Genomic DNA, 14,775 nt, shown 5'->3' on the forward strand with positions numbered 1-14,775 from the left:
GGTAGTCTGGCGGCAAACATGGCTGCCGAGTTGTTCCTACGACCTCCGCGGCCACCCCCGAACATCCATTCCCGTTCACACGCCGGTAGAGGCAGCGGGATGATTCCACTTTTTTGTTCCCGTCCTCTAATTTCCCTGAAAACTGTAAATGAACAAAGAGAGAAAGAGGAGAGAGTTGCAGGGCTGTTTTGACTACCAAATGGCCGCCATGTCCGCATGCAGGCCGTGTGCTATCAAAGCGCATCTCTCTCCATCTCTCTGCGGCGCTTTGCATCGCCGTGACGCTCTTTTGTTTTCTTCACTTGTCCGTCAAACGCTCGCCAAATAGCGAACACGGCGCCATTCAACATCCGACGCATCCGCACTTTGATAAGTTGATACCGGCCGAGGTTTGGTGACGGCAGGAGCCATGACTGCGTTGCACAATTGGGAATGTAGAATTTAGGCGGTCACATGACTCCATCTCCGGATGGAGGCGTGTCTCCATAAAAGCTGGCCCCCGTCCCGCCCTCTAACTGTTGGCCCCAAAAGTTTTTTTCTTGAGTCAATGAGAAGGTCACTGAAGTTGTGCCGCCCTCCACCCGACAGGACGTAAACATCTGACCTCTCCTCATTAAGGTAAGTGACCCCCCCCCCTTTTTATAGACTTTCTAATGCTAAGCAAATGTTCATAAATTTATTATTCTTGGTTCTTGGATGAAGATGCCTCCTTTGGCCTGTTTTGTACTTGGAAGTTTTATTTCTTGAATTGGGACTGCGGGGGCTCTTCTGTTCATCAGGCTTGCCATGCATCAATTTACTGCTTTTAATATAATAAATATAATAAAAAATATATAATAAAAAATATATAATATAATATAATATAATATAATATAATATAATATAATATAATATAATATAATATAATATAATATAATATAATATAATATAATATAATATAATATAATATAATATAATATAATATAATATAATATAATATAATATAATATAATATAAAACCTATAACCTATATAAAATATACTATTTTTTTTTATTTTTCTGGCAAAAATTTTGTTCATTCATAAAATTCTAAGGATGTATTTCTATCATAGCGTTCTATTCAGTAATATTTAATATTAATAAGAACAAATGATTTTTTAACATAACATAACATATTAAAAAGATCTATTTTATGTTCATTCATAAAATTCTAAGGATGTATTTCTATCATAGCGTTCTATTCAGTAATATTTAATATTAATAATAACAAATAATTTTTAACATAACATAACATAACATATTAAAAAGATCTATTTTATGTTCATTCATAAAATTCTAAGGATGTATTTCTATCATAGCGTTCTATTCAGTAATATTTAATATTAATAATAACAAATAATTTTTAAAACATAACATGACATAACATAATATATTAAAAAGATCTAAAACATTTTGATTTTTCTGGCAGACATTTTGTTCATTCATCATTCATAAAATTCTAAGGATGTATTTCTATCATATCGTTCTATTCAGTAATATCTAATATTAATAATAACAAATCATTTTTTAAAATGACATTTTTTCATTCTTTTGCGGCATATTAAAATGCCTTATGTTTGTCAATGTTTATGATCATCAAATAAATTGAAATATTAGTCAATGACAACACAACTGAACACAAAATGCAGTTAACATTTTTAAGGGAGAAAAAAAAATTCAAAATTAATTGAGATTAATTGAGATCTTTCAGTCTAAAAAAAAGTTCTAAAGCTATTGCTAAAGCTTTGGGACTCCAGCAAACCACGGTGAGAGCTGTTATCCACAAATTGCAAACACATGGAACAGTGGGGAACCTTCCCAGAAGTGGCCAAAAATGACCCCAAGAGACAAAACATCCAAGAGGTCCCAAAAGACCCCACAATAACATCAAAGAACTGCTGGTTCAATGTTCCTGTATCTTTTGAAGAACCTGAAGACTAAACGTTTACCTTCACAAGGTTGTTAGCGGTCCAGGAGTCATCCTCAGGAACGTCATCATTCCCACTTTTCACTGGTTTCCATAAATTGATGGACGTGACGTGTTCTCCTAGGTAAAATGGAGGATTCCTCAGAACCATCTCATTGGGTGTCTTCATCACTGCTGGGCTCAGATCCTCTGGTGGCCTTCTCCTCCGAGTCTAGTCTGCTACCACCAGGAGAAAACAGCGATGCCTTCTTCTCCTGCCAGGACGCAGATTACACCAGCCTATCGTCCTTCTTCTCCAGTCCAAGTCCGAGTCGAGCAGCGTCCACCTACAGACACAGCTCAGGTGGGTGTCGGTGGTCCGTGGTCCCCCATCAAGGCTCCCCAAACATCATTTGAATCATTTCACCGTACGATAAAGGATTTTAATGAATTCCGTTCTGTCCAAAAGTCCGCCAGGTGTTCTCCTCGCCGAGTCTCCTCAGTAACTTCCAGCTGCTGGACGGGCCCACCAGTCCCTCACCCTACGGCCCTGCACCCGGCACCTGGACCAGCAGTCCTCTGACCAAAACCGCACTCCCGACATCTTCATACCCGGGGGTGTCCTCCTCCAACCCCACCAGAGAAGGATACTCGTCTCCGAGCGGGGGGAGCAGGGAGAGCCCCCAGCCCCAGGAGGCCCTCAAGGCCGAGCGTATGAGCCCGTTGGGGGGGTCCACGTCCTGCGGCAGTTTTCTAAATCTAACCCCTGCTGTTGGGGGCCTGTACACGCCGTCGCCCCACCCTCACCCCCACCCCCACATGCTGAACCCTTACGGCTCCTACATGGCGGCCTCTCAGGACTACGGAGCAGCCGGATACTACGGCAACCCGGGGGCCTGGATGAGCCCCTCGTTCTCGCCGAAACTTCGCAGCAAGATGAGAATATCCACACCGGGTGAGGGCAATAAATATCATGATCCATAACACAAACATCAATGATATATTTATATGTACTAAATATTCATCAAAGAAACAAACTTTTGCTTTTTGGACCCCAAAGACAAAATACTTGAAGTTATCAGATTTTTACATTACCATTTCCATTACCATTACCATTACCATTTCCATTACCATTACATTACCATTACATTACCATTACATTACCATTACATTACCATTTCCATTACCATTTCCATTACCATTACCATTACCATTACCATTACCATTACATTACCATTACCATTTCCATTACCATTACATTACCATTACCAATAAATTACCATTTCCATTACCATTACATTACCATTACCAATAAATTACCATTACATTACCATTACCATTTCCATTACCATTACATTACCATTACCAATACATTACCATTACATTACCATTTCCATTACCATTACCATTACCATTACCATTACATTACCATTACCATTACCATTACATTACCATTTCCATTACCATTTCCATTACCATTACATTACCATTACCAATACATTACCATTACATTACCATTACCATTTCCATTTCCATTACCATTACCATTACCATTACCATTACCATTACCATTACCATTACCATTACCAATACATTACCATTACATTACCATTGCCATTACCATTACATTACCATTACCATTTCCATTACCATTACATTACCATTACCAATACATTACCATTACATTACCATTTCCATCACCATTACCATTACCATTACATTACCATTACCATTACCATTTCCATTACCATTACCATTACCATTACATTACCATTACCAATACATTACCATTACATTACCATTACCATTTCCATTTCCATTTCCATTACCATTACCATTACCATTACCATTACCATTACCATTACCATTACATTACCATTACCATTACCGAAACTTCGCAGCAAGATGAGAATATCCACACCGGGTGAGGGCAATAAATATCATGATCCATAACACAAACATCAATGATATATTTATACGTACTAAATATTCATTCAAGAAACAAACTTTTGCTTTTTAGACCCCAAAGACAAAATACTTGAAGTTATCTATTAATATATTTCTTTCATCTTCACCCGAGAAACGCAATCTCAGCAATAATTATTTAATATTCTAGAAAGCATTTTTACATTTTCGTGTTCATATGACCGAATATTCAGAATGATCAGATTTTTAATATAAGATAAGATAAGATATTTAATTTGCATTGCACAGCAGCAAGAGTACAAAATCAGTTAAGCAGTACAAAATACACAATATAAAAATAAACAATATAAACAACCCAAGTATTAACAAATCAACAATTTTACCCACAATTATATACAAATACAGTATCAGATACTATGAAATGAGATGAAATATATGACCAGTATATACATCAGATCTTGAGTTAATATGAGGCATTATAGAAATACAGTAAACCTCGGATATATCGGATTCAATTGTTCCCACTGGTTTTGTCCGATATAAGCGAAATCCGTTATATGCGTATACCGGAAAATGTCCGTTTTACGCATATATGGGATTTATATCCGGTATATGCGTAAATGGGATTTTATCCGTTATAAAAAGGCACTTCCTTGACTATGTTTCCAATGTACCTGGACGCGCAGGCAACGCTGCAAACGCTGCAAATGACGTCGTATAGCGGCCTGTCACGATTCGGCGAATCGGAGCGCCACGATGCGGCCATCCGATATATGCCAGGGAAATTTCATGGAAATGCATTGGAACGGGACTGGAGATTTTGTCCGAAATAGGCGAAATCCGTTATAAAAAATCCGATATATGCAATGAATTTTTATTGGAAATGCATTACAGAAAAATTGGTTCTTTTTTATCTGTCCGTTGTGAGCGAATTTCCGACATATCCGAGTCCGATATATCCGAGGTTTACTGTACTTGCTAGAAGTATAGAAATATTTGCTCAATGACTCTGATTCTGATGTCCTGTGATTGGCTGGCGACCAGTCCAGATTACCGCCGACGCTAACGAGGACCAGCGGTCATCCTGGACCTTGGTTCGGAATTGGCACTAAGGTGTCTCCAAGATCCAAGTTTGTAATCCTGGAATTACGCCATAGTACATAGTGTACTCATACAAACCTTGGAATTGAACGTAACATTCCGACCACTTTGACGGTGCAGTCGAATCTCCGTTTTCTCACAGAAGATCGTTTGTAATCCTGGAATGACTCCAGGCGGAGTGTACTCATACAAACTTGGAATTGAACGTAACATTCCGACTACTTTGAGGGTACAGTCAAACCAGGTTTTTCTATGATTCATTTCCTGTTGAAAGCTTTCGCCAAAATGTTGTCACAAAATCAAATTGACAGTTTAGTTTTAAGTTCCGCTCTTAAATAACCCGCCATGGGGGCAAAAAAACCTTGTCCCGGCACCGTGATGACTTAATTAGATCTTCGGAATGAACAGGAAGTGCTGCATCAACACTAATAACACTTCATTCCCGACACAGAGGCACGAGAGTGTGTTAACTGCGGAGCGACAGCGACCCCCCTGTGGCGTCGTGATGGTACAGGCCACTATCTTTGCAATGCCTGTGGACTGTACCATAAAATGAACGGCCAGAACCGACCCCTGATCCGACCCAAGAAGAGACTGGTAGGACGCTGACGTCTTAAAGGCGGGAGAGAAAGAATCCCAGATCAAAGATCCTGTTTTTACTTTGTTCCAGATCGTTAGCAAGCGGGCGGGAACGCTGTGCGCCAACTGTCACACCAGCACGACAACGCTGTGGCGACGCAATGCAAACGGCGAGCCCGTGTGCAACGCGTGCGGACTCTACTTTAAACTACACAATGTGAGTCACTCAGAACTCAGGATGTTGGCGATCGGGTATTTGACTAATGATGCGGTTTTTAAATCCCAGGTTAACCGACCCCTCACCATGAAGAAAGATGGCATCCAAACCCGCAACAGGAAAGTGTCGAATAAGAACAAGAAGAGCAAGAAGGCGGCCATGTTGGAGACGTTTGCAGAAGTCCCCCAGACGCCTTCCATGGAGGACACCGGGGGGCCCTTCGCCCTCAGCCCCTCCACTCTTCTGACCTACAGCCACGCACCGCACTTCGTGGCGAGCCAGCCGCACCTGCACGCCGCCGCCCCTTTGCCGTACACGCACCACCACAGCGCCGGCATGGTGCCCACTTTGGTGTGACGGAGGTCCGCCGGTCACGTAAACGCACAAACTTGATGTCCTTTTCTATCACTTATGGTCTTATGGTATGTGTATATGCTCAGCGTGTCATGGCGTCTGAATTACAGGCAAACGAATAAAATATGAGAATCGATTCAGGATGGTTGTGGACTCACTGAAATGATTCGTTCACTAAACTCTCATTGTTGACTTTGGTTCATTCATTCATTTTTTACCGCTTAATTAGGGTCGCGGGGGGTGCTGGAGCCTATTTCAGCTGCCTTCCAGCCGGGAGGCAGGGTCCACCCTGGACTGGTGGCCAGCCAATCACAGGGCACATATAGACAAACAACCATTCACACTCACATTCATACCTATGGACAATTTGGAGTGGCTAATTAACCTAGCATGTTTTTGGAATGTGGGAGGAAACCGGAGGAAACCCACGCAGTCCAGGGTGTACCCCGCCTCTCGCCCGAAGACAGCTGTGATAGGCTCCAGCACCCCCGCGACCCTCGTGAGGAAAAGCGGTAGAAAATGAATGAATGAAAAACAAAAACTTAAGCTATATTAGGAAAGCAGGAAGTGAACAAATGTAACAGTTAGTGATTGTAAAAGTACCAGATGGAGGGGTAGGATTTAATAAGCTTTGCTTCTTCCTACTCCTTTTGGACATGTGGAACTGGGAACTGATTATGGGATGCTCTCAATTGGAATCTGATGCATGTTCAAATGAAATAAAATTACCATTACCATTACCATTACCATTACCATTACCATTACCATTACCATTACATTACCATTACATTACCATTACCATTACATTACCATTACATTACCATTTCCATTACCATTACCATTACATTACCATTACATTACCATTTCCATTACCATTACCATTACATTACCATTTCCATTACCATTTCCATTACCATTACCATTACATTACCATTACCATTTCCATTACCATTACATTAACATTTCCATTACCATTACCATTACATTTCCATTACCATTTCCATTACCATTTCCATTACCATTACCATTACCATTAAATTACCATTTCCATTACCATTACCATTACCATTACATTACCATTACATTACCATTACATTACCATTACATTACCATTTCCATTACCATTACCATTACCATTACCATTACCATTACCATTACCATTTCCATTTCCATTACCATTTCCATTACCATTACCATTACCAAGATTCTGGCTTTGAAAGATGATCTTATGATGATCAGTGGACGATCAGCCTATTTCACCTTAATGTTTGTTTGCAATAAATTGCTTTGTCAATTTCTTTTCTTCTTTCTACTTAAATCCTCCTTCACATCCAACAGTACAAAGTGTATATGACAGCTGAGAAAGGGATGGAGTGGACACGGAGTAAGGCCACATTCCATTCCAAGATAATTCCAAAAACTGCAACGACGATCCAAGCTGATATGATATGATATGATATACTTTTGTCCCTTAAAGGCGTGACGGGGGTAGTCGGTGTTTGTGGTACTATTAGCTGTTCGGGAGGATACTTAGCATTGACTGCGTCCTTGATGCTAACAAGCATGGCTGCTAGCACACATCAGTGAGGCGTAGCTGATAAGTTATCAGTGACATTGCAGACCTCAGACCAGTCACCTGCTGCTGGCATCTCCATGCTCACACTCCCCGCAGGCAACTCACAGTGTGGCCCCCGGGGGACACCCATTGGCCTTTTGCAAGCGTGCAAAGAAGTAAAAGAAGTATACATGTGTTTTGGAGACTTAGTAGTACTCACATTATGCTTGTTTTGACTGGTCTGTGTGAAAATGACACTTACACTGTCTAAGACAGGGGTGGGCAAACTTTTTGACTCGCGGGCCGCATTGATATAACAAAATTTCCGGGGGGGGCAGACTATATATTTTACACGTAACAGTCCACCTGGTATTATTGTATCTGTAAAATTGTCATGCAATCTGCTATTATTATTTATTATTTTATATTTATATTTAAATATTTTAAAAATAATAAAAAATTATAATAATTAAAATAAAATTAAAATAATAAGTATTATATTATTATTATGTAAAATATGCAAATATAACAATATTATTATATATAATTAATATAATAATTAACATTAATATAATAATCATAACAGTTATAATAATAATATAATAATTATTATTTTAATTTTTATTATTATTATGTGCTCGTGTCTCTTTTTTTCAGGAGCACTTTGTAAACAACAGACCATGTCAAACAACGAAATTGATACAACCATCAAAAGGTTGGCTCAGGCCATGATGCCAGGTTGTATGTTGACTTTAAATGAAATACTTTGGAAAGATTGGGCGGGCCGTATTCAAACACTTGGCGGGCCGGATGTGGCCCCCGGGCCGTAGTTTGCCCACCCCTGGTCTAAGATCATGAAAGGCACCGTTCCATTAAACAGCACTGACATGCAAGATTTATACCCCCCCCCCCCCCCCCCACCACCCTCCAACTGCTCATCTGCTGTTTATCTGCAGCGAGCAACTACGTTGTGGGGAACAAATGACAGAATAGATTAGCAACCACAGGCCTTCTGACATTTACACACAAGCTGTGGCGGTTTCAGCAAAGGGCCACACGGGCAAGTGCCCAGGGCGGCATTCGGGGGGGGGGGGGGGGGGGGGGGGGGGGGGGGGTATTTATGCTCAGCGATTATTTCATTTCATGCCCTCTACAGGTGGGCAGTCCCCAAATGAAGTGGAGTGTCCAACACACACTGCACAATCATATTAGTGTTATTTCCCTACAAAAATGACCAAATTGTGAGTGAGTCAACAGGAGTTAGTTGGCTGCTAGATCAGGTGTCGACGGTGAGGGGGTGATTATTAAAACGTCAACTAAAAAAGCACAATTGAGAAAATGAGGAACATGGGAAACCAGCCAATGACAAAGATATGGAGCTGTCATCACTTTATGTAAATCATATTATGGAATGGCCCTCCCAGGGCTTGCACTTGGTTTGGTCCAAGTGTAAAATGCCAAATCAGTTTCTATAATACGTATGTTCTATTCATAATAAACTCTCATGTACCAAGAATGATGTGTATTTGACATCATTTAGCCTCATAGCATTCAGCATTCATACAATATTGGTACACAGGCGCCACGCCAAGGAAGTCAAGAGGCACTGCAATTTTACCCCCCCCCCCCCCCCCCCAAACTGACAATACAGGATGTAAACCCTTGACAGATAACGCTGTGTATGTTGTGTTTACTTCACTGGCCTGTATTTGGCACTAAACTAGAAATACTACATGCACTTGCTCTTTATTGGTATTGGTATATGGTACTTGGTATTAAGGTACTTTCTCTGAGTCTCATATATTTTTTTTCACATCAGAGAAAAAAAAAATAAAAAACTGCAAACATGGAAAAAATACAGATAAAAGCACACTGAGAAAATGTCTGAAATGTTGATACTAATAACACATAATTTTGCCTTTATTTATACAAATCTGATTATTTTCAGTATACGGCTCACAGTGGATAAAGTTGGATACTCATGAAGAGAATGCATTTTCTGAAATATTTATTTGAAAGCTGAAAATAGACTGATTGTAATGAAATATCAGAAGAATCTAGTCATTTCAGAAATAAAACAGAAGATATTGTACTTTTTATTGACACTTCTTGAGGTGAATGTGTATCACATAATCTACCGTTACCATGACAAACTGATTGACGCCGTCAAATAATTTAAAACCTGTCTAATGCTAAAGGAAACTATTTTAGTCAATGACATTGTTAAGTAATTCCAGTGTGCTGGGCTATTGTTTATGGACTAAACTTAGATTGTTAAACTAAGCATTAGCGCCCCATGCTGTTAGACTTGAGTACTGCATGTGCAGTCTTCATTCTGGTAGGAATATCCACAATATAAAGTGCAACATTTTGATTAGATGTCATTCTGCCTAGTATGAGTTACTGCAGCCTTTTGGAATATTAACATATTTCAAAATATCATCAACCATATCATAACCTTTTCGTTGATTTTCAAAAAATGACTCGAGGAGGGGAAAAGTATTTTTGTTTTTTATTAAATAACATTTTATTCAATTTTTTTCAATAACTATACAGTTTCCAAATAAACACTGGCAATATAGTACAGGTTGAAGTCACCTCATTAAAAATATATCTCTCAGAAATGAGAACATATGTCGTTTATAAGTGTTACATAAAGTATATACACTGATAACCCCTGGAACAATGTGAATGTGTGGTCATGTGATAACACTGCCGCCGAACAATACGCATGCATGCATGTCCGTAACATTTTATCAACCCTCCCTTTTTTTCAACAATTTAAAAAAAAGACACATACTTTCATTGGACAATACGAGCCAATGGAACTCCTTGTTCAGATGATTGCTTAAAGGCACACTTGCAAAACGGACACCAACAGGAAGGGTTTCAAGCCTCTCGAAGTCCGTCTTGCAAAGATTCTTCATCGGCGTTTAAAGGCTCGAATGTGCTTACATGTGCCACCTTTTCTGTTGATTCTGCTGGCTGTTGGGATCCAGTCTTTTGCAGGTCCGGGTCACCGTCTGTGTCATCGACAAGCATTGGTTCCGTTTCTGTTATTTCTACTGGCTGTTGGGGTTCAGTCTTCTGGGGGTCCGAGCCGTCGTTACTGTTAGCAAGAGGCATTGATTCAATTTCTCCTGATTCTGCTGGTTGTTGGGATTCAGTCTTCTCCAGGTCCGAGTCATCATCTGTGTCATCAACAGGCACTGGTTCGGTTTCTTTTGATTCTGGTTGTTGGGATTCGGTCTTCTCTAGGTCCGAGTCATCTGTGTCATCAACAGGCACTGGTTCTGTTTCTTTTGATTCTGCTTGTTGGGACTCAGTCTTCTCTAGGTCCGAGTCATCTGTGTCATCAACAGGCACAAGTTCTGTTTCTGTCGATTCTGGCTTTCGGGATTCGGTCTTCTCCAGGTCCGAGTCATCTGTGTCATCTGTGTCATCAACGGGCACTGGTTCTGTTTCTGTCGATTCTGGCTGTCGGGATTCAGTCTTCTCCAGGTCCGAGTCATCTGTGTCATCAACAGGTACTGGTTCTGCTGATTCTGGCTGTCGGGATTCAGTCTTCTCCAGATCCGAGTCATCTGTGTCATCAACTGGCATCGGTTCCGTTTCTGTTGATTCCGGCTGTTGGGATTCAGTCACCTGCAGGGCTGACTGATTATTTGTGTTATCAACAGACATTAGCTCTGTTTTTGTTGACTTTGCCGGCTTTCGGGATTGAATCTTCAGCTGGTCTGGGTCACCATTTGTGTTAGCAACAAGTATGGGTTCTGTTTCTGGGTCACTATCTGAGTCAATCAAGATGGGCTCATTGCATACGATCCGTCTGGCAGGGGGCATGCTCTGGGGTAATAGTTTTGTAGAGTTTTGTGTCATGTTTGGAGTACCGGACTTGAGGCCACCAGGCCTGGCCTCTGACGTACCGTCACGCTGGATGTTCTCAAAGACGATGTCGTGCTTCACTTTCTTGAGCGCCTGCATGTCAAAGCCCAGCAGCACGGATGCGTTTGATGCTTCACATTGTCTTTTACACGCATTTTGCATGGTTTCAAAGTGCTTACAGATGTCCGCTTTCCAAACCCACAGACTCGCAGACAGTTTCTTCTCTTCTTTGGGGGAAAGGTATGGTTTTTGATTGAAGTAGGCCTTTAAGAAGTTTTTCCGAGCCTCATATGTCTTATTCTCATTGATTTTAGGTTTTAGCGCCAGGCCGTCTTGACCAGCGTGAGCCATTTTCACCTTCCTTGGGTGAGTTACCGCACGTGTTGGCAGCTGTTTCTTAATGATGTTCACTCCTGACGAGTGAAGGGGCAACGCTGCCTTGGGACCTTGCATTCCATGGTTCCTCCCGACTCCTCGGCACTGGACAAGATGCAGCGTAATTGTGGAAGCCACCATGTTACTAGTGTACACTCCCAAGCAATGAATGCACTTGTACGTCAATCTTTTTTCAACGGGATGCATTGTTTGGAGTACTTGATGTCGCTGTCTCAGATGAATTACCAAAGCATCGGGGGCGGGATCTTTTAAAATGGCGCAACACAGCGGACACATTGGCCTCTCTATCTCATTGGCTTCCATCACCGTATAGAACATGTCCGGCGATTGATTGGATAGCTCTGAAAATGTGGACGGTGTCGCTTTGCCGTGAGGGCTGCCCATATTCAAGCCGCCCACCGAATGATCTTGGCCGTCTGCCTTCTTCATGTTAAAGGTGAGAATGTGAAGCTGGATGTTCTGTTTGATGGTGAGATCAAATGTTAAGGGTGATGCTCCCGGGGGTCCGACATAAGCCTCAAGGTGGACCTGCCGCTCGTGGTCAAGAAGTTTTTCAACACTGTGGAAAGCGGAGTGACACTGCGGACAAGTGATTCCGTGTATTAGCATGTGGTTCAACAGTGTATCACTGGGCAGGTAGCGGTTGCAGAGCAAACACTTGCTCGTGAAGTTATGGATTTTCATGATATACTTGGCCAGAGCCCACACTCTCCTTGCCTTGTGAGCACTTTCAAAATGAGCACTGTAGAGGTTCTCAGGAAAGAGCTCATTGCACACGGTGCATATCTTCCACTTCTGTGTCTTGCCTGTGTTAACAACAGGCCCGCTACTTTCATCGGCGGTGCTCTTGGTGGTAGGAACGGGGTCCTCTTTGGCAGCGACCACCGACTGATTTTTAAAAACAGGAGCCGCTGGCTTTAAGTAGCCAATGACTTGTGACTTCGGATTAACCACCATTGGTGACCCCCCGTTGACAACCATAGAGGACTTCTGGGACATGCTTGGTAAACTGGAGACCGTAACATTAGAATGTCCTATCATGGTGGTCACTTGAGCACCAATGCGCTCATGGTACTCAATGACATGCTGCACAAGTGACTCGTAGCTTTTTGTGGTAAACCTGCAGCGTTTACATAGGATGTTGTCGCCGTTGAATGGGGCGCCATTTTGAACGGATGATTTGGAAACCATACCCAGATACGGTGTGGCGACGTGCTTAAAATGTTCCCTGTAGATGTGCCTCCTCACGCCGTTGTAGAGAGTGTCGCGGTACATGCATTTTTTGCAATAGTACATTGGCCTTACGGCACCATTGGCGGCCCTCTTTGGCTGTAGCTGCCGCTGTCTCGTGGCCGCTATCCTCGCAGCCTGCTGCTGTTCTAACTTGTCTTTGTGGAATATTCTTACATGGATGTCCAACGTTGACTTTTTCCCAATAAATACACAGTAAGAGCATTTGAGAAGAAGTCTGTTTTGAATTGATTTTTTGTGTGCATTACGGAAGTGATTCTGGTAGCTTGGGTAGCTTCTGGAAGAAAAATGACATACTCCGCACCAAAAAGGCCTCGATCGATATCCCTAAATGGTAACAGGGAGTACATTACATCACATATTACAATGTCAACTTAAGTAATGTGAAAACATTGAACAAAATAACAACAACAGCATATTTACCTGTATTTTAGAGTAAGCAGGATGCCACAAACAGACATCAGTATGTGGCATATCATTGGAAAGTTCCTCATCTGAACAAAAGTCCTTCAAATCCCAAAAGAGGAAAAAAATAAAGAATGCGAAGGAGTATTACGATAACAAAATGGCTTATGGAACACATCAACTAATCATACTCACCTTTACCACCTCCTTGCAATACTCCAATCCAATATCTTCAAGGGCAATTTTAACTTTTGTCCGAGCTTTCCTGAGTGTTGTCACGTCGGTCACTGGGACTTGATACATTTCTCCTGCCACACACAACGTTCAAATGCGGTCACGATACAAGGAGTCGTTCGCCAATCTCAGTACTTTGAGAGTACCGTTATTTTAGCACATAAGTGACCCATGTGACGATTGACTAGAAGGCCCGATGGATGGATGTTTTTAGGCGGGTACGCTTCAGTAAAGGGGCTTCAATCTACCGAGGATTAATCTGCCTGTAACTGCGATGAAGCGCCCTCTTATTGCTGCCAACTGTAGATGCCCGCCATTATCGGAGCTATCGAATACGAAATATGTACATTATATTGGATGTTTCCCGCCAGTGTGAATGTATTAGCTGTTTTATTAGCTCCACTCAGCTTGGTTAGCCTTTTGAACGTCTTAGCATCCCTTTGCCACACAACCGTCCTTACTTTATACAATCTGCGTGTATTTTACTCACCTTGCGATAAGCCAGGTGGGCCGATAACCTCAGTGCACAAACAACGAAAAAATATTTAGCGGCCTGTTGATGTTTCTTCAGCTGAAAAAGCCGGTGCGGGAGCTGTGCTTCGAGGCTAGCTAAAAAGCTAACCAGTCAGGGCGCTAACACAGCCACTGGCACGACGGAAGGATACGACGCAGGATGTAAGTAATGGGCATCCGTGGGAAAAGAACGTCCCCGAGAAAAATGTTTGTCAGCACCACCCAGTGCACTGTGTAAAATGTTGCAACAGTGGACAATTAAAACGTGCTAGCTTGTGGTATCAAACCAAAGTAAGCCGACTCGAAATCCAAAATGGCGTGGGCAGGCGGAAGTCGTAAGGAGAAACCAGCTCTGCTTCGCTGTTGTGGAATTTGATTTGAACATTATTTTATTTCATACAAATATTTATTTTATTATCGCTCACTACTACTACT

The 14,775-nt window shown here is 41.7% G+C and overlaps 2 protein-coding genes across 2 annotated transcripts; one reads left to right on the forward strand and one right to left on the reverse strand.

The window, feature by feature from the left end:
- The first annotated feature begins 508 nt into the window (after positions 1 to 508).
- gata1a (GATA binding protein 1a) lies at positions 509 to 7,355 on the forward strand. Its single transcript, XM_058074199.1, has 6 exons — positions 509 to 618; positions 2,070 to 2,288; positions 2,394 to 2,879; positions 5,403 to 5,548; positions 5,622 to 5,747; positions 5,817 to 7,355. Exons 2-6 carry the CDS (start codon positions 2,075 to 2,077, stop codon positions 6,102 to 6,104), a joined length of 1,260 nt encoding a protein of 419 aa, XP_057930182.1. The 5' UTR covers positions 509 to 618; positions 2,070 to 2,074; the 3' UTR covers positions 6,105 to 7,355.
- A 2,836-nt stretch (positions 7,356 to 10,191) lies between these two features.
- Positions 10,192 to 14,652, reverse strand: LOC131138825 (activity-dependent neuroprotector homeobox protein-like). The gene is made up of 4 exons (XM_058088092.1): positions 14,318 to 14,652; positions 13,789 to 13,901; positions 13,612 to 13,695; positions 10,192 to 13,515 (listed from the first exon to the last, which is right to left on the reverse strand). Exons 2-4 carry the CDS (start codon positions 13,894 to 13,896, stop codon positions 10,546 to 10,548), a joined length of 3,162 nt encoding a protein of 1,053 aa, XP_057944075.1. The 5' UTR covers positions 13,897 to 13,901; positions 14,318 to 14,652; the 3' UTR covers positions 10,192 to 10,545.
- Between the last annotated feature and the right edge of the window lie 123 nt (positions 14,653 to 14,775).

Source organism: Doryrhamphus excisus, chromosome 1 (assembly GCF_030265055.1).
Source record: "Doryrhamphus excisus isolate RoL2022-K1 chromosome 1, RoL_Dexc_1.0, whole genome shotgun sequence".
In the NCBI taxonomy this organism is placed as follows: Eukaryota; Metazoa; Chordata; class Actinopteri; order Syngnathiformes; family Syngnathidae; genus Doryrhamphus; species Doryrhamphus excisus.